This window comes from Lampris incognitus, chromosome 11 (genome assembly GCF_029633865.1).
Source record: "Lampris incognitus isolate fLamInc1 chromosome 11, fLamInc1.hap2, whole genome shotgun sequence".
Lineage (NCBI taxonomy): Eukaryota > Metazoa > Chordata > Actinopteri > Lampriformes > Lampridae > Lampris > Lampris incognitus.
In genome coordinates this window covers 30,962,257-30,984,906 of record NC_079221.1, presented here as the reverse complement: position 1 = coordinate 30,984,906, position 22,650 = coordinate 30,962,257, and the positions used below count along the sequence as shown (strand labels likewise).

The 22,650-nt window shown below is 43.2% G+C and overlaps 1 protein-coding gene across 1 annotated transcript in view; it reads right to left on the bottom strand.

Annotated features, from left to right (window-relative positions):
• Window positions 1-554: 554 nt before the first annotated feature.
• The window catches only part of ptprna (protein tyrosine phosphatase receptor type Na), a 63,343-nt gene continuing 41,247 nt past the window's right edge, over window positions 555-22,650 (bottom strand). The window contains exons 16-25 of the mRNA XM_056289426.1: window positions 20,266-20,523; window positions 15,570-15,717; window positions 14,974-15,047; window positions 11,139-11,216; window positions 10,401-10,520; window positions 9,715-9,881; window positions 8,522-8,575; window positions 8,000-8,064; window positions 2,443-2,516; window positions 555-2,186 (exon numbers count right to left, since the gene is read on the bottom strand). Of these exons, the coding sequence (XP_056145401.1) occupies window positions 2,115-2,186; window positions 2,443-2,516; window positions 8,000-8,064; window positions 8,522-8,575; window positions 9,715-9,881; window positions 10,401-10,520; window positions 11,139-11,216; window positions 14,974-15,047; window positions 15,570-15,717; window positions 20,266-20,523 (1,110 nt within the window). The 3' untranslated portion in view covers window positions 555-2,114. The remainder of the gene's footprint in view (window positions 2,187-2,442; window positions 2,517-7,999; window positions 8,065-8,521; window positions 8,576-9,714; window positions 9,882-10,400; window positions 10,521-11,138; window positions 11,217-14,973; window positions 15,048-15,569; window positions 15,718-20,265; window positions 20,524-22,650) is intronic.

Sequence of the window (22,650 nt, the reverse complement as noted above, 5' to 3'; positions counted from 1 at the left end):
TTTTCTATTCATTTCACAACATATGGTGGTGAATAAGTGTGACTTTTCATGGAAAACACAAAATTGTTTGGGTGATCCCAAACTTTTGAACGGTAGTGTATATATAAATAAGGTACATTTAGATATTGGTTGTTAACTTGGGTTATAGAGGGCTGACACCGCCGGCTGAAAGATGATGTAGCAAGGTGGAGTGACTGCTTTAGGGAGAACAGTTCACTGTCTGCCATTGTTGAAAAAAAGTTTAAGATATTATGGAAACTATGGATTATGGACATTCCTGACAGAATATACACTAAAAGGTTTGTTCAAAAAGCATATTAGGAAGCATTGCATAAGTATGACCTTCTTTTGATTCATCAACAGTGATATGATTGTGATTCAAGCAGCCCATATATAGAAAATGTCATAAATAGGACTATTAAGTAAGACTAACCCCACTCTCATGGCTTTGCCTTCAACATTATACAGCTCTCAAATAAATAATAGGAGAAAGACGGTATAAATAGGAAGTTTTTCATGTCAGGAAAATGACAAGTCAAATCTATTGCTTGCTGCGTCACATCACAAATTTATTCAGGTCAAGTCAAAAATACATTTTTATTGTTTTCTACGGGTCTGCCACATGAAATAAACACACGGTCATCAGGGTGAATTATTTACATGGATCACAATTTTGCACTTAGTAAGACACCAAAAGACAGAACTTGTGTGTGTGTGTGTGTGCATGTGTGCATGCATGTGCGTAAGCAAAACAGCAAGAGTAAGTAAGGTGTGCACTACAGTATGTCTTCCCTGTACAGTGTAGGCCAAATAAGATTGACACCAAAGCAGACAATCAAGTTGTCAAGTGCAAGACAATTCTCCCAAACGGGAGTCTGCCTCATGTCAAAAACAAAGGAGGAGGGTATGCTGTGGCTCATTAATGGCCACACAACACCACCATACACAAAATTAGACTGGATGTAAACTTCACTGTGTATTATGGTTATCTTTTTTCATATGGCATACAACATTTGGAAATGTACACACGTAATTAAATATTATTTGAAGTGGTAGGCGCATGAAAGAAACGGAAAGTTGGAATGTCTGTCACAATAGCTGCATGAATCCTCTTCCTCTCTCAGTCATTTGCAGGACACTGCACTATTGCTTATGTCCATGACTTTAGACATATCTCTGGAAACAATTTCAGGTGTAATATCTAAAAAATGCCCATTAGCCAATGTCAGTCTAAATCTGTCTTTTATGATGTCCCTTCTGATAAAAGGGAGCAGCACAGTGGCCCAGTGGTTAGCACTGTTGTCTCACAGCAAGAAGGTCCTGGGTTCGAACCCCAGGCCATCCCAAGTCCTTTCTGTGTGGAGTCTGCATGTTCTGACCATGTCTGTGTGGGTTTCCTCTAGGTGCTCCGGTTTCCTCCCACCATCAAAAGACATGCATGTTAGGGTTAATTCTCCTGTCTGTGCCCCTGAGCAAGGCAATGGAAAGGAGAACTGGAGTTGGTCCCCGGGTGTTGCACGGCGGCGGCCCACTGCTCCTAGCTACAGTGTGTGTTGGGATGGGTTAAATGCAGAGGATGAATTTCCCCACGGGAATTAATAAAGTATATCTTAATCTCTTACTCTTAACAGGGGCAGTTAGTGCAGGCTTACAAAAATAACGTTTGTGTTGATCGCTAGACACTGGCTGGATTCAGAGAGGTCACAGAATACATGTTTATTCTCTGCAGTACTGAGTTGAAAATATGGTTGTTAAAACAAGAAAAATGATTGAGGGTAGGAACCCGGCGTATTTCTTTTTTTCAAATAAGATACGATTTGTGCCACAAATAAAAAGAAATCCATCTTTTCTGTTGCTACATCCAACCTGCCGTAAAAGTTATTAGATGACTTGGATAAAACTAAAACGCTCCAAAAAAAATCCTGTAAAACTTTGAGATGAGGAAGATGGAAATCTCTGTGGGACTAAAAAAGGAGCAGCAGTGAATGTTCAATTTGTTCTGTTCCCGTGTTGTGCAGAACTAATTACTATTTATATGAATGGCCTCACAGACATGTTTCATGAGTTTGTGTGTGTGTGTGTGTGTGTGTGTGTGTCCCCTCAAGCATCACAGCTCACTGTGGCAGGGCCTTCAGGATGGCATTTACCTCCTCAGCCACCGCTGTTAATGCAAACTCAAACTGGTCCTGACAAAGGGAAAGGGACAGAGACACAGAAAGAGGGGAAGGAGGAAAGAGAGTCAGAAAATAATCGGGTTGGGATGGTTGTCCAACTCACATACCAGCACAATGCTTAACTTGCATGACATACAGACACACAGATGGCTTGTACCACATAATCTCATTATTAATTTACTGGCTCTAGGCTGCCTCACCTTGCTTGCCCACACATAAGCAGACAGACTGTCAGATACGCATACTCATACACATGGACTACAGGTACCTTGGTGCGGACCAGGCCGGGTCTTTGGTCTCTGATGTGTTCCAGAGTGGCTGCAATATCAATCTCCTTCACCCCTAAGGAAAATAACAACAAGATCAACAAAAACATCTACTATAATACCTTTGCAACAGCTATTACAGACAGATGTTTGTATTTCTTTGCTACTGGTGTGAGAGCCATAGCATTTTTTACATTTCTACGTTACATTTCTAATACAAAAAGAAAAGAAAAAAACTACCAAAATAAGATTCTTTGGGTTTTCATGATTTCATGATAATTGTTAAATTATCAGCAATGACGTCAAACAACAACACCTTTGACAAGCCACCAGTAATTAAAGAAAAAAAGCAACTGAAACAGATTGTTTGAAGACAGTGTATCTCAACAAGCAGGGTCACAACCCAAAAGTGGGTCGCAGGACACCTCCACATAGTTTGAAAAGGGAAAAGACATGCTAAGATATGTTGCATTGGAAGATTGCATCATCGAAAATTGAGGTTTTGTGATCAAAATGAAATAAAGCTTTTGAAAAACTAGTGGATATTTGTGGGGGTTTTTTTCTTTCTATTTTTATTTGGGCAGAGGATCCACTGTACAGGTGGATGCGAATAGACAGCATACTTTTGGACTATTGCGCCCTCTGTTGTGAAAGAAGCGGTACTTCATCTTGACGGTACAATCCGTATACAATCAAATGGGCATTTCAAAGCTAAATGTCTGAACATTAAAATGCGAACAAATGTCCTTTTTGATACTTTTTTTAATCACTAGCATATTTAGAATAATAGCTTATCCAAATTATGAACGTTTCTGTAGATGCTAGTTTCAATGGTCACAGTTAAGGAGGAATTTCCCAGCAAAATGATATATAATGTTGTGTTTTACATTTTCAACGTCTCAGCCCAAATGCGGAAGAATAACGCATGCAGCTAAAAGACTGAAGAGGGAGCAAAGATGGTTTAGGTATGAAGCAGGTATGGCAGATCAACGAGAAGACTTTTACCAACAGATACTACTCATCAATGCAACTTGATTGATTGATTGATTGACTGATTGATCAACAGCTAAACCTGAGGTTCAGCCATGTTTTGTTTGTTTTCTGGTGAGGAAGAAACTGACACCAATGCACAAGTGACTCCGTTTCACTTTGAATTGATCTCTGGGATTTGGATCCAATGCTATTAACAGTATAACCAGTTGTGAGTAAGTAAAAACAGAAAATTAAAATGCTCAGGATTGTAGCTTTAATGTGAATTTGGCCCAAACTAATACATTTTTCAGTACCCCAAGGGAGTCTATATTGTTTATGCAATTTTAACTAAATAGCATATCTTCAATGAGATGGTTTTAAATAATTTTCTTTTATCAAGGTAAGGTATCAATTAGCAATCCAGACCATATAAGTTGCTTCCTTATAGAGCTGACAGTTCCCTGGGGAGGACCGGATGGAAGAGGCAAATAAGCAGAAGCAGTCCAAGTACCAGGAGCTGGTGGATCAGTGCCGGAGGAGAGGCCATGAGCCCACTGAAGTGGAGTGTAGAGGCTTTGCTGGCTGCTCACTGTGCAAGGTCTACACTCTACTTGGCATCAATGGGGCTGCAAAAAGGAAAGCCATCAAGTCTACCATGGAGGCAGCAGAGAGGGCCTCCAGATGGTTTTGGATTGGAAAGAATGATCTGTGGGCCAATGCTGCTGGAACACAAGCAAGGGCCTGATAAACCCGGGCTGGGTCACCGGAGCGAGGTTGTATGATGATGAAAGACCCAAAACACCCGAGAACCTCAGGAAACATCACTGATGATGTGTCCCAGTGCATCCTAGGATGTATATGTTTGAATCATTCAAACTGGTTTAGCCAGCGACGCCCAGTAATAGGTTGGGTGACCACCAAGAACAGATTGTGATGACTACTAGAGAGACAGTTGACAGCTTGGAAAGATTGCAACCAGGGCAGGAAGGAGTAGCAGCCCAACCTATATCTTCCATGAGGAAGAATCCACAAAAGCTACAGACAGACACACAGAGATATACCCCCAGGGGAGCAGGGAGGGGGGGGATGAGCACCCCAAAGGACAGACCTAATGATGACAACCTTGGCAAACGGATTATCAATGATGACAACTCGAAGATGCATTTGCAGAAAGGTCTGCAAGAATGAGCACGGAAAATCCATCAGGCCCAAATGAAATGCTAGATGCAGGGGGGAGCAACGCAACACACAGGATCTACTCCCGGCCCAGAGACACCCCACGGAGCCCAGAACCTCCATGTGCTAAGCTCTCTGGCTGTCAGTAGAGTAATTCAGCAGATTCGGATCAAGTGGCCTCCAGCAAACTAGCACAAAGAGTAGCGCCAGTTTGACGAGGACATGGCCAGAATCATCAACTCAACAGCAAGGGGAGACACAGACAGACAGTTTCTGACGATGACAACCATCATTGTCAGTTTTGCAGCAGAGAGGTTTGGTGTTGAAGAGGGCAAAACCACCAGACCCAACTACAATATGAACCTAAGGGCAGACAAGATCCACCAACTGCGATAAGAGCATTGGACAAAATTACTACTGGCTGAGCTCTGTTACATCATCAGGAAGAAGCTCACGACCCTGCGCAGAGCAGAATGACACAGGAGACGGAGGAGAGAGAGCTAGGAAGCGTACCATGTTTATAGCTGATCCATTTGGATTCACAAGGCAGCTGTTAAGGCAGAAGCACAGTGGTTGTCTTGTCTGCTCTTAAGAAAAGGTAGACCCCTTCCTGCACAACATTCTGTGTGACCCTGATAGAAAGCAAGAGCTAGGGCCCTCCAGAGCTCTTTTGGACATACCATCGCCCATGGTGGAGTTCAACACCAGACAGCCTACCTGGAAGGAAGTCCAGGAGGTGGTTACTGCAGCTAGAGCCAGCTCTGCTCCGGGACCCAGTGGAGTACCCTATAAGGTGTACAAGTGCTGCCCAGAGCTCCTACGTATCCTCTGGAAGATTCTGTGGGTGATTTGGTGAAGGGGAACTGTAGATCCATCTCACTGCTCAGTGTGGAAGGGAGATTCTTCTTCAGTGTCCTATCCAGAAGGATGATAGACTTCCTCCATAACAATGCCTACATTGATACTTCAGTACAGAAAGGTGGCATTCCTGGAGTTCCAGGGTGCACAGAACACACCGGAGTTGTCACTCAGCTGATCAGGGAGGCATATGAGGGGAAGGGTGACCTAGTTGTGCTTTGGTTTGACCTTACCAATACATACGGCTCAATACCCCACAAGCTGATCAAGACTACCCTGGACTGACACCATATACCCAGTAAGATCAAGGACCTCATCCTGAACTACTATGGGAACTTCAGGCTCAGAGTCACTTCTGGGAACACAACATCTGATTGGCACTGGCTTGAGAAGGGGATCATAACTGGGCATACCATCTCAGTCACACTCTTCACCCTTGCCATGAATATGGTGGTCAAGGCAGCTGAAACTGAGTGCGGGGCCCTCTGTCCAAGTCTGGTGTTCAGCAGCCCCCCCATCAGAGCCTTTATGGATGACCTCATTATCACCACATCATCGGTGCCTGATGGTAGGTGGATCCTCCAGGGCTTGGAAAAGCTCATCTTCTGGATGAGGATGAGTTTTAACCAGCCAAATCTAGAGTCATGGTGTTGAAGAGAGGAAAAGCGGTGGACCGGTTTCGCTTCTTTTTGGATGGTATTGCAATTCCATCCATTACTGAGAAATCAGTCAAGAGTCTAGGCAAGGTCTTTGACTGTAGCTTTAGGGATGCAGCGGTAATCCAAGCAACCATCAAGGAGCTTGAGACTTGGCTCACCACTGTAGACAAGTCTGGCCTACCTGGCAGGTTCAAGGCTTGGATTTACCAATATGGCATCTTACCCTGAGTCCTCGGGCCTCTGCTGGTTTACGAGGTAACCCTGTCAACAGTGGAGACATTGGAGAATAAAGATCAGTAGCTACCTCTGGAGATGGCTGGCTCTGCCGCACAGCCTTAGCAGTTCAGCACTGTCTGGGAGGAGCAACAACCTCCAGCTCCCTATCAGCAGCCTCGATGAGGAGTTCAGGATTTCTCACACAAGAGAGTCACTGCTCTAGCAGGACTCCATGGACTCTACAGTGGCATCAGCAGGCATTATGGTGCAGACTGGCAGGATGTGGCGAGCCCAGGAAGGCCTTGAAATAGCAGAGTCTCGGCTGAGACACAGGGCTTTGGTGGGCATGGTGGCAACTGGATAGGCAGGGCTGGCAGCCATCTCACAACCTTGCTATGATAAGGCCCATGGCAAGGACAGACACCATCTAGTCCGGGAGGAGGTGCGGGCAGGTGTCGGAGAGGAAAGGACCAGCAGAATGGTGGGCATGCGGCAGCAGGGAGCATGGTCAAGGTGGGAGGGTGCGCTGGAGAGGAAGATATCCTGGGCAGATATCTGGCAGGCAGAACTGCAGCAGATCAAGTTCATGGTGCAAGCTGTGTATGATGTTCTACCTAGCCTAACAAATCTCCATCTCTGGGGCAAGATTGATTCTCCATCATGTCCTCTGTGCCCTCATCCTCAGCAGCTGCCCATCAGCCCTGGGGGAGGGCTGATACCACTAACGACATGAACAGGTGCTGAAGACAGTCGCAGAGGCCATCCCCAAAGCCGTGGCCAACAACAAGCAAGCCCGCGGACAGAGGAACATTGCCTTTGTCAGGACTGGTGAGCAGCCTCAGTCACAGCTCAGATTAGCAGCTGGTCTCCTCACCTCTGTGTCAGACTGGGAGCTGGGAGTTGACTTGGGGGGGCAGCTCAGTTCCCGGACCACGTTATGACAACTTTGTTGAGGCCAGACGTAGTGCTATCATCAGCCTCTTCAAAGCAGGTACTCCTTATAGAGCTGACAGTTCCCTGGGAGGACCGGATGGAAGAGGCAAATGAGTGGAAGCGGTTCGAGTATTAGGAGCTGGTGGATCAGTGCTGGAGGAGAGGCTGGAAGGTGTGTTGTGAGCCCATTGAAATGGGATGTAGAGGCTTTGCTGGCCACTCACTCATGCAAGGTCTACATTCTACTTGGCATCACTGGGGCTGTAAAGAGGAAAGCCATCAAGTGTACCATGGAGGCTGCAGAGAGGACCTCCAGATGGCTTCACATCAGAAGGACTGATTATTGGGCAATGCTGCTGGGACACAAGCCAGGGCCTGATCAACCCTGGCTGGGTCACCTGAGCGAGGGTGTATGATGTTGAAAGACCCGAAATGCCCAAGGACCTCAGGAAACATCCCTGATGATGTGTCCCAGCGCATCCTAGGATGTATCTTCAAATCACTTCTTTCATTCTAATTAATCACACTATATTAGTCCATGTTATATTTTCGCTCCAAGGTGTAATGGTTGAGCACCACTACATGGATTATACCGTATGTATGTGTGCGTGTATGCGTGCATGTGTCTGTGTCTGTGTCTGAGAGAGAGAGAGAGAGAGAGAGAGAGAGAGAGAGAGAGAGAGAGAGAGAGAGAGAGAGAGAGAGAGAGAGAGAGAGAGAGATTGAGTAAAAGGGAGTTTCTCACCCTTAGCCATACGGTTTAGCACCATGTCAATCAGGATGTATGAGCCAGTCCTGCTTGTTCCATCACTATGGCAGACAAATGGAGATGAAGGAGAAAACCGTCAGAACAGATTTTGAAGCACAATTCAGCAACATTACAGTCTTCTATGTTTATTTTTAGTTTCGTTTAGCTTAGTTTCGTTATTTGTCAAAGTTTTTAAACACAAGTAAATACTTAAAATTGACTAACGTCAACTTTAATAGTGATATATTTGGTTCCAAAATGTGATGTTTGAACCAAAAGTACATAAAAGTACATACACCGTGGCTTGCAATATGTAAAAGTTGCCATTGTAGCATGACAGAGGCACTTTATGAATTCAAATTCATTTTATGACAACTGCTGTCAAAAAACTCAAATATTGACCAATAATACATTTCATGATTCAAAAGGTTTCCAACATGAATACATGCTGTTTTCAAAATCCTTTCTGCATAAACTGTATGGGTTTATTTTGGGTTTATTTATTACTGCAGTTTGTACCTGCAATGAACAATGATGGGGCAGGAACGACCTCTGTAGCACTTATTCACCTTCCTGACAAAAAAATAAATTAGGAATGGATGAGGGGGGGGGGGGAGAGAGCGAGAGAGAGAAAGCAAGCGAGAGAGAGAGGGGGGGACAGGAGAAGAAGGAGAGATAAATATAAATCACAACTTGCAACAAAACAGTTAACGAATCCAGTTACTCTACAGCGTCATGAGATCCCCTCAGTGAATACAGTACAGGAAAAAGCTTTCTCATCTCGCTGGCTTCGCGCAGCCTGCGACTTGTGCTTGAAAAGAGGTGATGATAACAAGAGGAGACAAGTAGGCAGAGGGGTTACGACAAAACAGAGAAAAGAGAGATGGTTGAGTGGGACAAAGATTGAAAGAGATGGAAAGAGGATATGAGAAATGAAGAAACTGAGTTTTGGGGGGCTGGGGGGGTGCAGAAGAGAAGAAGGAGGACGGATAAGACAGGAGGAGAAGAGGCGATGGTTCCACTGTCCCTCTTGCAGCTGCCAGTCACACCTGCCAATGCTCATTTTTGTGACTATGCAACTGGAATCAGAGTACTAGCTGCAAACCACAAAAATGACACTGGGAGATGTTAAGTTACCAACCCACCAACCTACGCACAGAGCAAGAGAGAGAGAGAGAGGGAAAGGGAAAGAGGGATAGAGAGAAACGCAGCGAGGCAGACAGAGGCGGAGTGAAGCAGGAGGGAGGGAAAGTAGGCAGAAACAGAGGGAGAGAGGCACATGGAAATGGAGGAATAGAAGGATGGAGGGTACATTTTTTGCTTTTTGACCTTGTTTTACAAAATAGAACAGGAAATGGCAGGTGAGATGGGATGCATAGAGAAAGTTAAAATAAGGTCACCAGCCTGACATGGTACTCACAAACTTGGTGGTTTTTTTGTTGACAATGAATTTGTGAGTGTGTGTGTGTGTGTGTGTGTCTTTGTAAAAATGTGTGTGACTTCTGCTCGTGAATCATCTGTTTACCCTATTTCAATGTAACATTAAATGCTCCAAGTGAGATTGAACTATTATGAGATGAAGAAAAGCTTTGACAAGGGTCTGGTGAAGTTGGAAATTTGCATCTGTTGGTTTTGTTTGTGTTTATATCTATATACATATTTCTTTTCGTCTGTCTTTCCGTCTGTCTCTCTGTTCATCCCCAGTAGCCTACCGGCGGAAGTCAAGCAGGGGCCGCGTGGAGGTTGGGATACCGTCTGCAGGCCAGCTGAGCAGGTGGAACTGAGTTAAGGTTCTGGTCTCCTGGGTTTGGACATTCTTCAGGTAGAAGCTACGCACCAGGAAGTCCTTACACCAGATGTGCTCTGACACCAGGTTAACCTGATAAACAGAGAGGGAGAGCGAGAAAGAGAAAGAGGAAGAGAAAGACAGAAAGAGAGAGGAAGAGAGGGAAAGCTATACAGGGGCAGAAAGGAAGGGGGCAACATAGGGGCTCTGTGTTTCCAGAGTCACTGCACCAGCTGGCTGCCATTTTCAGACCATGTGACCAGAAGGGCTTAGTCGCTGTACAAGAAGAGCTTTTTACTCATTGGTTAAAGCTGCTGCTGTTTACAGAAGACCCTTGTCTGCTCAGTGCGAGTGTGCACCTATGCACACAACAGAGTGCAAGACCAGTATTTTTTATCAGCAGTTTTAGGAGGCGAGGATGACCCTTCAGGGAAAATCCACAGGGAAATCACTTAGTGCACCTTTAAGCTACAGGCTGCCCTGAACCACTTTTAAAAATAGAGCTGTTAAAAGTTTCACTTTAATTTGAACTGACCTCTGTTTTTCACACTCTGTCCTGAGGTTTAAGCTAGCATGGCAGGCGTGAAGGGCAGATAGGGGAGAGGAGGTTACCTCATAGATGTGGTAGAGGGAGGAACCCTCGTCGGGCCAGTAGCGTTCACACTGCTTGTCTCCATCTTCCACCAGAGCGGTCATCATCACAATCACTGTGCAGCCATTCTCCCACACCATCTGATAAGTGGCGCGCACACACACACACACACACACACACACACACACACACACACACATATACACACACACATATACACACACACACATACACACGTGTGTGTCCAAACATGCCCAAACATGTGCACATACTCACATATGAGCACAGAAAAACACATGCATTTGAAAATATAGACAAACGCTCCAACAAACATACACATACAAACACATACACACACAGACACAACCATAAATGTGAGCAGAGTTGCACCCATTTTTGTTGTCATTGTTTTCATGAAAAAAAAAGTATTTAATATTGAATTTTTTAAAAAGCAATTTAATTCATTCTGACAATGGAGATAGACTGAAAGTGGGTTTTAGAGAAGGATCAATGAGCTGACAATTTGGAGGGCCGGACATAAATAGCGGATGTGCCATCAGCATGTTACTTTAACAGTCGACTGAGCATGGAAACTAGCAGAAAGCCCTATCGAAATGAAGGACACTGCCTCTACTCCTTTTTCACATCACTCTGCAACCTCTCCCATCATTACTGTTGCTTTCTGCAGTTTCTTATTTATTGAAGCAGAATTTCCATTAAAATAATGTCTGGATAGGCAGAATGGGTGGTAAACAGACCTGCCAGAAATCAGCAATAGTATGAGGTAAGGGTCCCTGGGTAGCGATGTAAGCTGGCAGGCGAGGGTCATGATCAATCTGTGGATTTGATGGAGGGGAAAGACAAGAGTTTGGTACAAGTGTTTACAAAGGAAACCTGCACTGGCTACTATAAACATCAAATCTCTTTATATGTCAACAGTAGAATCTTGGTAGAATTATTTTATTTTTTTAAAGAAAAATGATTTGGACTAAGAGAAGCATTTCGCCTTATCTGTTTTGGGGTATTAATGAATAGACCTCCTCCCCACATTAACAGGGAATGCATGAATAGCTTATCATCTTACTGAGATACAGGAAAAAATTATCGAAATTAAACACTGGGGATTTTATTTCTGTATACCAACACCAAATGTGCATATATGTAGATAGATGTAGTATCTACATGTGTATATGTAGAAATGTAGATATATGGCGATTACCTTCTGCATACATGGATATACTGAAAAAAGATTTGAACTGAGAAACATACTAGTAAAAGTCTACATGAAAGTCCCTATGACTCCATTAGAATTACAGGGTTTACTACATGCCTGCACTGTGAGACTATTCTTTAACTGTATTTTCAGTAGCAAGTAATATATATATATATATATATATATATATATATATATATATATATATATGTTTTTGTGTGTGTGTGTGTGTATATATATATATATATATACACACACACACACACACACAGTATATATATATATGTGTGTGTGTGTTTGTGTGTGTGTCTATCTATCTATCTAAACTTCATTAAAAGAAACACTCAATGGTAGGGAGAGTGCTCAACAAATAAGGAGCAAAATAATCCAGGATTTTATACATACACTACCGTTCAAAAGTTTGGGATCACCCAAACAATTTCGTGTTTTCCATGAAAAGTCACACTTATTCACCACCATATGTTGTGAAATGAATAGAAAATAGAGTCAAGACATTGACAAGGTTAGAAATAATGATTTGTATTTGAAATAAGATTTTTTTTACATCAAACTTTGCTTTCGTCAAAGAATCCTCCATTTGCAGCAATTACAGCATTGCAGACCTTTGGCATTCTAGCTGTTAATTTGTTGAGGTAATCTGGAGAAATTGCACCCCACGCTTCCAGAAGCAGCTCCCACAAGTTGGATTGGTTGGATGGGCACTTCTTTGAGCAGATTGAGTTTCTGGAGCATCACATTTGTGGGGTCAATTAAACGCTCAAAATGGCCAGAAAAAGAGAACTTTCATCTGAAACTCGACAGTCTATTCTTGTTCTTAGAAATGAAGGCTATTCCATGCGAGAAATTGCTAAGAAATTGAAGATTTCCTACACCGGTGTGTACTACTCCCTTCAGAGGACAGCACAAACAGGCTCTAACAGGTACTATTTAATGAAGATGCCAGTTGGAGACCTGTGAGGCGTCTGTTTCTCAAACTAGAGACTCTAATGTACTTATCTTCTTGCTCAGTTGTGCAACGCGGCCTCCCACTTCTTTTTCTACTCTGGTTAGAGCCTGTTTGTGCTGTCCTCTGAAGGGAGTAGTACACACCGGTGTAGGAAATCTTCAATTTCTTAGCAATTTCTCGCATGGAATAGCCTTCATTTCTAAGAACAAGAATAGACTGTCGAGTTTCAGATGAAAGTTCTCTTTTTCTGGCCATTTTGAGCGTTTAATTGACCCCACAAATGTGATGCTCCAGAAACTCAATCTGCTCAAAGAAGTGCCCATCCAACCAATCCAACTTGTGGGAGCTGCTTCTGGAAGCGTGGGGTGCAATTTCTCCAGATTACCTCAACAAATTAACAGCTAGAATGCCAAAGGTCTGCAATGCTGTAATTGCTGCAAATGGAGGATTCTTTGACGAAAGCAAAGTTTGACGTAAAAAAATCTTATTTCAAATACAAATCATTATTTCTAACCTTGTCAATGTCTTGACTCTATTTTCTATTCATTTCACAACATATGGTGGTGAATAAGTGTGACTTTTCATGGAAAACACAAAATTGTTTGGGTGATCCCAAACTTTTGAACGGTAGTGTATATACAGTGCATCCGGAAAGTATTCACACCCTTTCACTTTCCCCACATTTTGTTATGTTACAGCCTTATTCCAAAATTGATTAAATTCTTTTTTTTCTCATCAATCTACACATAATACCCCATAATGAAAAAGTGAAAAAGGTTTTGTAGAAATTTTTGCAAATTTATAAAAAATACAAAATTGAAATATTTCATGTACATAAGTATTCACACCCTTTGCTATGACACTCAAAATTGAGCTCACGTTCATCCTGTTTCCACTGATCATCCTTGAGATTTTTCTACATCTTGATTGGAGTCCACCTGTAGTAAATTCAATTGATCAGACATGATTTGAAAAGGCACACACCTGTCTATAGAAGGTCCTACTGTTGACAGTGCATGTCAGAGCAGAAACCAAGCCATGAAGTCAAAGGAATTGTCTGTGGACCTCCGAGACAGAATTGTATCGAGGCACAGATCTGGGAGAAGGGCACAAAATAATTTCTACCGCTTTGAAGGTCCCGAAGAGCACAGTGGTCTCCATTATTCGTAAATAGAAGAAGTTTGGATCCACCAGGACTCTTCCTAGAGCTGGCCGCCCAGCCAAACTGAGCAATCGGGGGAGAAGGGCCTTGGTCAGGGAGGTGACCAAGAACCCTATGGTCACTCTGACAGAGCTGCAGCGTTCCTCTGTGGAGATGGGAGAACCTTCCAGAAGAACCACCATCTCTGCAGCACTCCACCAATCAGGCCTGTATGGTAGAGTGGCCAGACGGAAGCCTCTGCTCAGTAAAAGGCACATGACAGCCCCCTTGGAGTTTGTCAGAAAGCACCTAAAGGACTCTCAGGCCATGAGAAACAAGATTCTCTGGTCTGATGAAACCAAGATTGAACTCTTCTGCCATGAATGCCAAACTCCACGTCTGGAGGAAACCAGGCACCTCTCATCACCTTGCTAATACCATCCCAACAGTGAAGCATGGTGGTGGCAGCATCATGCTGTGGGGATGTTTTTCAGTGGCATGAACTGGGAGACTAGTCAGGATCGAGGGAAAGATGAATGGAGCAAAGTACAGAGAGATCCTTGATGAAAACCTGCTCCAGAGCGCTCAGGACCTCAGACTGGAGCGAAGGTTTACCTTTCAACACGACAACGACCCTAAGCACACAGCCAAGACAATGAAGGAGTGGCTTCGGGACAAGTCTGTGAATGTCCTTGAGTGGCCCAGCCAGAGCCCAGACTTGAACCCCATTGAACATCTCTGGAAAGACCTGAAAATAGCTGTGCAGCGACGCTCCCCATCTAACCTTACAGAGCTCGAGAGGATCTGCAGAGAAGAATGGGAGAAATACCCCAAATATAGGTGTGCCAAGCTTGTAGCTTCGTACCCAAGAAGACTTGAGGCTGTAATCGCTGCCAAGGGTGCCTCAACCAAGTACTGAGTAAAAGGTGTGAATACTTATGTACATGCAATATTTCAGTTTTTTATTTTTAATAAATTTGCAAAAATTTCTACAAAACCTTTTTCACTTTGTCATTATGGGGTATTGTGTGTAGATTGATGAGAAAAAAAGGAATTTAATCCATTTTGGAATAAGGCTGTAACATAACAAAATGTGAGGAAAGTGAAGGGGTGTGAATACTTTCCGGATGCACTGTGTATATATATATATATATATATATATATATATATATATATATATATATAAACACACACATACATACGAGGTGATCGTGGTCAGTGTCAGATAAGAAAATATATAAGAATACTTAAATGATGTTTAAATGTTCGTACTATGATGCTTGCGTTTATGTAGTCTTCCTTTCTGGGGTTTAGTTCTGTCTTCAGCTTTACTCGAGAGTGATCATCTGAAAAGGTAGAAAGAAGAAAAAAAAAGAAAAAAGAAAATAGGGGTGAATCAACAGATAAATGAGTAAACGTATGACAACCTCACTGATGTTGAGGAGGGAAATAAAGGCAATGAAAATTGAAACTCAATACTTTTTTTTCTTTGCAAATAACGTGCAGATCGACATAAATCAAATTCTTAACATAGGTATTGTGCTGTACATTAATATATGCATGCATTGAGTATATCTTATGATTAATGAGTATAAAAAACAGATTACAGAATCTCACACATATTCACAGATAAGCTAGTAATAACACTAACCGACTGCCAAACTTGCCAACCGTCAATATGGAAAGACATAAAGGCCGAAAAAAGGTTAATCAGTGATACTGGGTCATCAAGCTAAAGTTCACAATGACAGAAAGAAAGGCAGTCATACAGACAGACAAACCGACAGACAGACCGACAGACAGACCGACACAGACCGACATGCAGACAACCAACCAGAAAGACAGATGTAGTTAATAAGGGAACTAACAGGGTAGAGATTCGGCGTGTCTGTTTTTATCCATGTTGCTCTGGCTCTGAGCCACAGCCACTGAACTGGGATCAGCCTGGTAGGAGCACAGTGCTTCCCACTCTTTTTGCAGCCGGTCCTTATTGCGCAGGTGATCCTCCATGTACGCCTGAGGGAGGGACAACACATCAGGGATATCCTGTTCCAAATGTCCTGAATCTTATTAATCACGTGTATTTGAATTACATTGTCTACAAACAAAACAACATTAATTTCTGCAACAACGTCATCAAAATTCATTAGGACTGCAATGCATGTCATTGTTCTCTGCATATTAATTCATATATGCAGGATGTTTGTTCTGCACATAGTGTTATTGGATGTGCAAATACAAACACCAGGCCTGTGCTGTGAATTATTATTAATTGACATGTTCTAATGTAGTAATGTTGGTGGGTTTTAATAGTGTGTTTCTGCACATCTACTACCTAGCATTAGACCATATTATTGTAGTTTTCTTAGTGTTCGTTTCAGTATTGTTGCTACGATTTACACACAAACTATGTACTGTATTCTGGTTTGTTTGTTTTTTTCCCCATTTTTCTCCCCAATTGCATCCAGCCAACTAGCCCCCTCTTCCGCGCCATCCCAGTCACTGCCCCATTTCCTCCGCTGAGCCGGGGAGGGCTGCAGACTACTACATGCCTCCTCAGATATGTACATGTGGAGTCGCCAGCTGCTTCTTTTCACCTGAAAGTGAGGAGTTTCACCAGGGGGATGTAACACGTGGGAGGATCACACTATCCCCCCAGTTCCCCCTTCCCCCTAAACAGGCCCCCCCGACTGACCAGAGGAGGCGCTAGTGCAACGACCAGGACACATACCCACAGCCAGCTTTCCAACCGCAGACACAGCCAACTGTGTCTTTAGGGACGCCTGACCGAGGCCGGAGGTAACACGGGGCTTCGAACCAGCGACCCCCCTGTAATTTTTTTTTTTACATCTATAATATTGACTTAACTCTTTCTGATCCACATGCTGTTAGTGTCCTTTTACCAGTTTTTGGATTTTGACAGGTGTAAGAGAAATGTTTGCACATGTTACCCATATGCTGTAGTTACTTTATTTAACCCAGTCACTGAGGACGCACAAGCCAGTGCATTCTTATTGCTGGTCCCAAGCCCGGATAAATGGGGAGGGTTGTGTTGGGAAGGGCATCTGGCATAAAACCTTTGCAAAATCAAATATGCGGATCATAAATCAGATTTCCATACCAGATCGGCCGAGGCCCGGGTTACCAATGACCGCCACTGGTACTGTTGGACAGCAGAGTGCCAGTGGAAACTATGATACTGTTGGGAGAAGGAGAGGGGGAAGGCATGTCCAGAGGCAGCGGGAGAGGAGGAAGGGTAGGAGTGTGGAGGTGAGAGTCAAAACTTTGAATGTTGGCACTATGACTTGTAAAGGGAGAGCTGGCTGATATGATGGAGAGAAGGAAGGTAGATATACTGTGTGTGCAAGAGACCAGGTGGAAGGGGAGTAAGGCCAGGAGCACTGGAGGTGGGTTCAAACAAAGAAAGTAGACAAGAGTACAAGGAAATGTCGCATAAAGTGAATAGAGAGGTGGCAAAGGCAAAGGAAAATGTGTATGGTGAGTTGTATGAGAGGTTAGACACTAAGGAAGGGGAAAAGGACTTGTACCGATTGGCTAGACAGAGGACAAAGGGACTGAGCTGGGAAGGATGTGCAGCAGATTAAGGCGATCAAGGATAGAGATGGATATGTGCTGACAAGCAAGAAGAGTGTGTCGAGAGGGTGGAAGGAGTACTTTGAGGGGCTGATGAATGAAGAAAATGAGAGAGAGAGAAGGTTGGATGATGTGGGGATAGTGAATCAGGAAGTGCAGTGGATTATTAAGGAGGAAGTGAGGGCAGCTATGAAGAGGATGAAGAGTGGAAAGGCGGTTGGTCCTGATGACGTACCTGTGGAGGCATGGAGATGTTTAGGAGAGATGGCAGTGGGGTTTCTAACTAGATTGTTTAACACAATCTTGGAAAGTGAGAGGATGCCTGAGGAGTGGAGAAGAAGCATACTGGTACTGATTTTCAAGAACAAGGGTGATATGCAGAGCTGTAGCAACTACAGTGGTATAAAGTTGATCAGCTACAGCGTGAAGATATGGGAAAGAGGAATGGAAGCTAGGTTAAGAGGAGAGGTGATGATTAGCGAGCAGCAGTAAGGTTTCATGCCACAAAAGAGCACTGTAGATGTGACGTTTGCTTTGAGAATGTTGATGGAAAAGTATAGAGAAGGTCAGAAGGAGTTACATTGTGTCTTTGTGGATTTAGAGAAAGCATATGACAGGGTGCTGAGAGAGGAGGTGTGGTATTGTATGAGGAAGTCAGGAGTGGCAGAGAAGTATGTAGGAGTGGTGCAGGATATGTATGACGGAAGTGTGACAATGGTGAGGTGTGCAGTTGGAACGACAGATGGTTTCAAGGTGGAGGTGGGATTACATCAAGGATCAGCTCTGAGCCCTTTCTTGTTTGCAATTCTGATGGACAGGTTGACGGACGAGATCAGGCAGGAGTCTCCTTCAACTATGATGTTTGCGGATGACATTGTGATCTGTAGCGAGAGTAGGGTTCAGGTTGAGGAGAGCCTGGAGAGGTGGAGGTATGCACTGGAGAGAAGAGGAATGAAAGTCAGCAGAAGCAAGACGGAATACATATGTGTGAACGAGAGGGAGGACAGTGGAATGGTGAGGATGAAAGGAGTAGAGGTGATGAACGCGTATGAGTTTAAATACTTGGGGCCAACTGTTCAAAGTAACGGGGAGTGTGGAAGAGAGGTGAAGAAGAAAGTGCAGGCAGGGTGGAGTGGGTGGAGAGGAGTGTCAGGAGTGATTTGTGACAGAAGGGTATCAGCAAGAGTTAAAGGGAAGGTTTACAAGATGGTGGTGAGACCAGCTATGTTGTATAGTTTGGAGACAGTGGCACTGATGAAAAGACAGGAGGCAGAGCTGGAGGTGGCCCAGTTGAAGATGTTAAGATTTTCATTGGGAGTGACGGAGAAGTACAGGATTAGGAACGAGTATATTAGAGGGGCAGCTCAGGTTGGACGGTTTGGAGACAAAGCAAGAGAGGCAAGCTTGAGATGGTTTGGACATGTGCGAAGGAGAGATGCTGGGAATATTAGGGGAAGGATGCTTAATATGGAGCTGCTGTTACGCGGCTACTCTCAGTAAAGCTTTTGAGTATCTGCAAAATGCTTTTAACAGAGTGCAAGCTCAGCTTTATCAACTGAAGCTTGTCGTGAATGCTGAAAAAAAACAAACTTATGGTGTTTTCAAACACTAGGAAGTTAGAGTTAAATCAGAGCATTGTTACTACTCAAGGTAAACAAATTGAGGCAGTCTCCACCTACAAATACTTGGGATCTTTAATTGATGACCACCTCTCTTTTAAGCCCCATATTCAGAGTCTGGTGAAAAAGTTGAAATTGAAGTTAGGTTTTTATTTTAGGAACAAGTCTTGTTTTTCTCTCGATGTCGAGTGAGGACTAGTTGAAGCAACATTCTTGCCTGTTCTTGACTATGGTGACTTACTGTACAAGAACGTATCAGCCCATTGTCTCCATATGTTAGACACTGTGTATCATGGAGCATTACGGTTTGTTACAAACTGTAGAGCCCTCACTCATCACTGTGTCCTTTACTCCAGAGTCAATTGGCCTGCTCTATCAACATGGTGAAGTAGTCACTGGTATGTTTTTATCTATAAGGCCATTCTGGGTACCCTCCCCTGTTATTTATCTATCTTTCTGTCCATAAAACATGGCACTTATGGGTTATGGACTCAGGACACCTTACAAATGACTGTTCCTAAAGTTCGTACTGAGCTGGGCAAGAAGCCATTTATGTTTTCTGCACCATCTGCCTGGAATAGCCTGCAGAATAGACTTAAACTCCAGGACTTGGTTACTCTATCCGAATTTAAAGGTATGGATAAGTCTATGGAATCTGATTCTATTGGAAATTGTAAACGTTTCAACTGATAACAGGTTTGTATCTTTTCCCTTCATTTTTATGCTATTTTGCACTTCGAGCTATTCTGTTGTCTTCATGTGTGTGCTGAAACTGGTGTACTGCTGCCATTCTTGGCCAGGTCTCTTGTAAAAGAGATTTTAATCTCAATGGGACTAACCTGGTTAAATAAAGATAAATGAAAATGCCAGGGAAGAGGAAAAGAGGAAGGCCAAAGAGGAGGTTTATGGATGTGGTGAGGAAAGACATGCAGGTGGCTGGCGTGACAAAGTAAGATGCAGAAGACAGGAAGAGATGGAAATGGATGATCCGCTGTGGTGACTCCTAACTGGAGCAGCCAAAAGTAGTAGTAGTAGTAGTAGTAGTAGTAGTAGTAGTAGTAGTAGTAGTTGTAGAGCTGTAGCTGCTTTATTTAACTTGAAGTTTTGAGTTTACCTTATCCAATATTTCTAATTCTAGTGTAGTATTTCATTCACATTTTTGTCTTTTCAATTTACCTTTGTGCTGCTAGAAAGAAAACATTTCTCAATGGCGATCATCAAAGTTCATCTATTCTATTCTATTCTATTCTATTCTCTTCTATTCAGCAGTACAGAAAGTGATTTCCATATTGCACCAGGAAGTGTGTTATTGGAACAGCATTCTATCTGTTTTAATTCAAGGGCTGCTCACCAGTATCATGTGACCAGTTGATATGTCCATATTAGACTGGGCGGGCTCTTCGCTCCAGGAAGGGGTGGAGCTGTGGGTGGAGGAGGGGCTATGCTGGGGACCATCGCTGAACTGGGAGGAAACGCTGCTGACACGGGATGTGTCTGTCCCCCTTCGACCGCCGGCACCCGCTGCTATTGCTGAGCCCACCATAGCGCCCCCAACGCAGTCCTGACGGGACAGGGATGATTTGGATGCCATGTGCTGCCGACACAGCTCCTAAATGGTGGTGGATGATGGGAAACAAGCAGGGATTAGGAGAAAGAGAGAGGGCACACATATATAGCATTAAAAATAAATAAATAAATTATATATATATATATATATATATATATATATATATATATATATAATATGGTGTCTCCCCGCCTGTCGCCCAATGACTGCTGGGATTGGCTCCTGCATCTTGTGACCCTGAGCGCAGGCTAAGCGGTTTGGATAATAGATGGATGGATGGATATATATATTTAATGTGTTTTTTTTTCTTTTCCCAGAAACCATCAGTGGTGTAGATAAAAGTGCAAAAGTGCTCAACAAATGAAGAGCGGAATATTAAGAATATTCATCACTGAATTTAGGGGGCGAATAGTAAAGATATCAAAATAATGTCTTTACTATTCCCCCCACCCCCATTAGATGATACTCATGTGACATTTATTAGATGTTATATTTTTTATTTTAACTGCCTGTCCTTCCAACTGTGCCCCAAAACCACCCCACTATATGATATACGTAAATTACCCCATTGCACATTATCTTGTTATATTTTAAATGTGTGCTATTTCAACAGTGCCTGGCCCTTTAAATCCTTGCTTTTTCAAGACAAGCCCCAACCCCTACCCTATTGGCTGTAATGTTTTCTATTTCACCACTGGTTGCTGTGCATCGTAACTACCTACCCCATTGGTTGTAATATTTCAAATGTTTTCTATCCTCTCATTGGTTGCTGTCCGAATTTGGAGCATGATGCGGGGCAACATAATATTTATTGACTGTGTACTCTTCTTTGTTGTTTAATCACATTGGCAGCTGATGGGTGCGCAACGCACGAAACAAATTTGTACTGAAATGCATTAAAGTTTTTTCCCTACATCTACCTTTATATATAGTATATATATCTCACAATCGGACTCCTCCAACTGCAACTGCTGTGTGAACGACTCACGCCCCCTCAAAAGAAAATGCCAGACAAAAGGAGTTATCGACCAAGCTACGGTGATGAGAGAGGACAACGGCAAAATAGAGACATACTTCGGTCTAACAGAGAACATTCAGAAAGAGGTTTAATGCACAAATGTGTAGCTTTAGAAACAACCGTTTAAAGAATGTAACATTTTTAAGCCGTTATATTTGGTCATTGGCAGACAGAAACATTAATTATTCAACCACCTGGAAAATCCTCTCAAAGAACAGGGCATATTCAACCAGTAGTAAAATGTGCAACCTATGTCTAACTGAAAAATATTTTATCATGCGCAAACCAGAAATGTCCACATTGAATAACAGGAATGAACTGGACAGCAGTTGCAGACATAGTTATAAGCCCCTCTTTTATAATTACACATAAATCATGCCAATAGACAAATACCCCCCCCCCCCATTGGACCGTTAGCGATCACATATTTTTGAATTTTTGAATGTCGCATCGCTCCCTTCCCCATTGGATGTTGTGCACATGATGTGCATGATGAGGCACTATGGTAAATGGTATGTCCTTTCCCAAGTAGCTTTATTGACAGCTGATGATTGTTTATGGCATGACATTACATTACATTATATTACATTACAGTCATTTAGCTGACGTTTTTATCCAAAGCGACTTACAATAAGTGCATTTAACGTAGGAAATCAGGAGAACTTCTAGTCATCGGAGGTCATAAGTGCATCTAAACAAGCATCTAAACAAGCATCTAAGAGCAAACTCAGTGCATGAAACAGGCTTGTACTGTCTCATAAAAAATTTACTTGACTCACTGGATTATTTTGCTCCTTATTTGTTGATCACTTTCCCTACCGTTGAGTGTTTCTTTTAACAAACACTCATATATATGTGTGTGTGTGTGTGTGTGTGTGTGTATATATATACATACGCACACACACACATTTCATGCAAACATGCAAACTCCTCACGCATGTTCTCCCCCTGTCTGCATGGGTTTCCTCTTACAGTCCAAAGACATGCAGGTCAGGTGAATCGGCCGTACTAAATTGTCCCTAGGTGTGTGTGTGTGTGTGTGTGTGGGCCCTGTGATGGCCTGGCGGCCTGTCCAGGGTGTCTCCCTGCCTGCTGCCCAGTGACTGCTGGGATAGGCTCCAGCATCCCTGCGACCCTGAGAGCAGGATAAG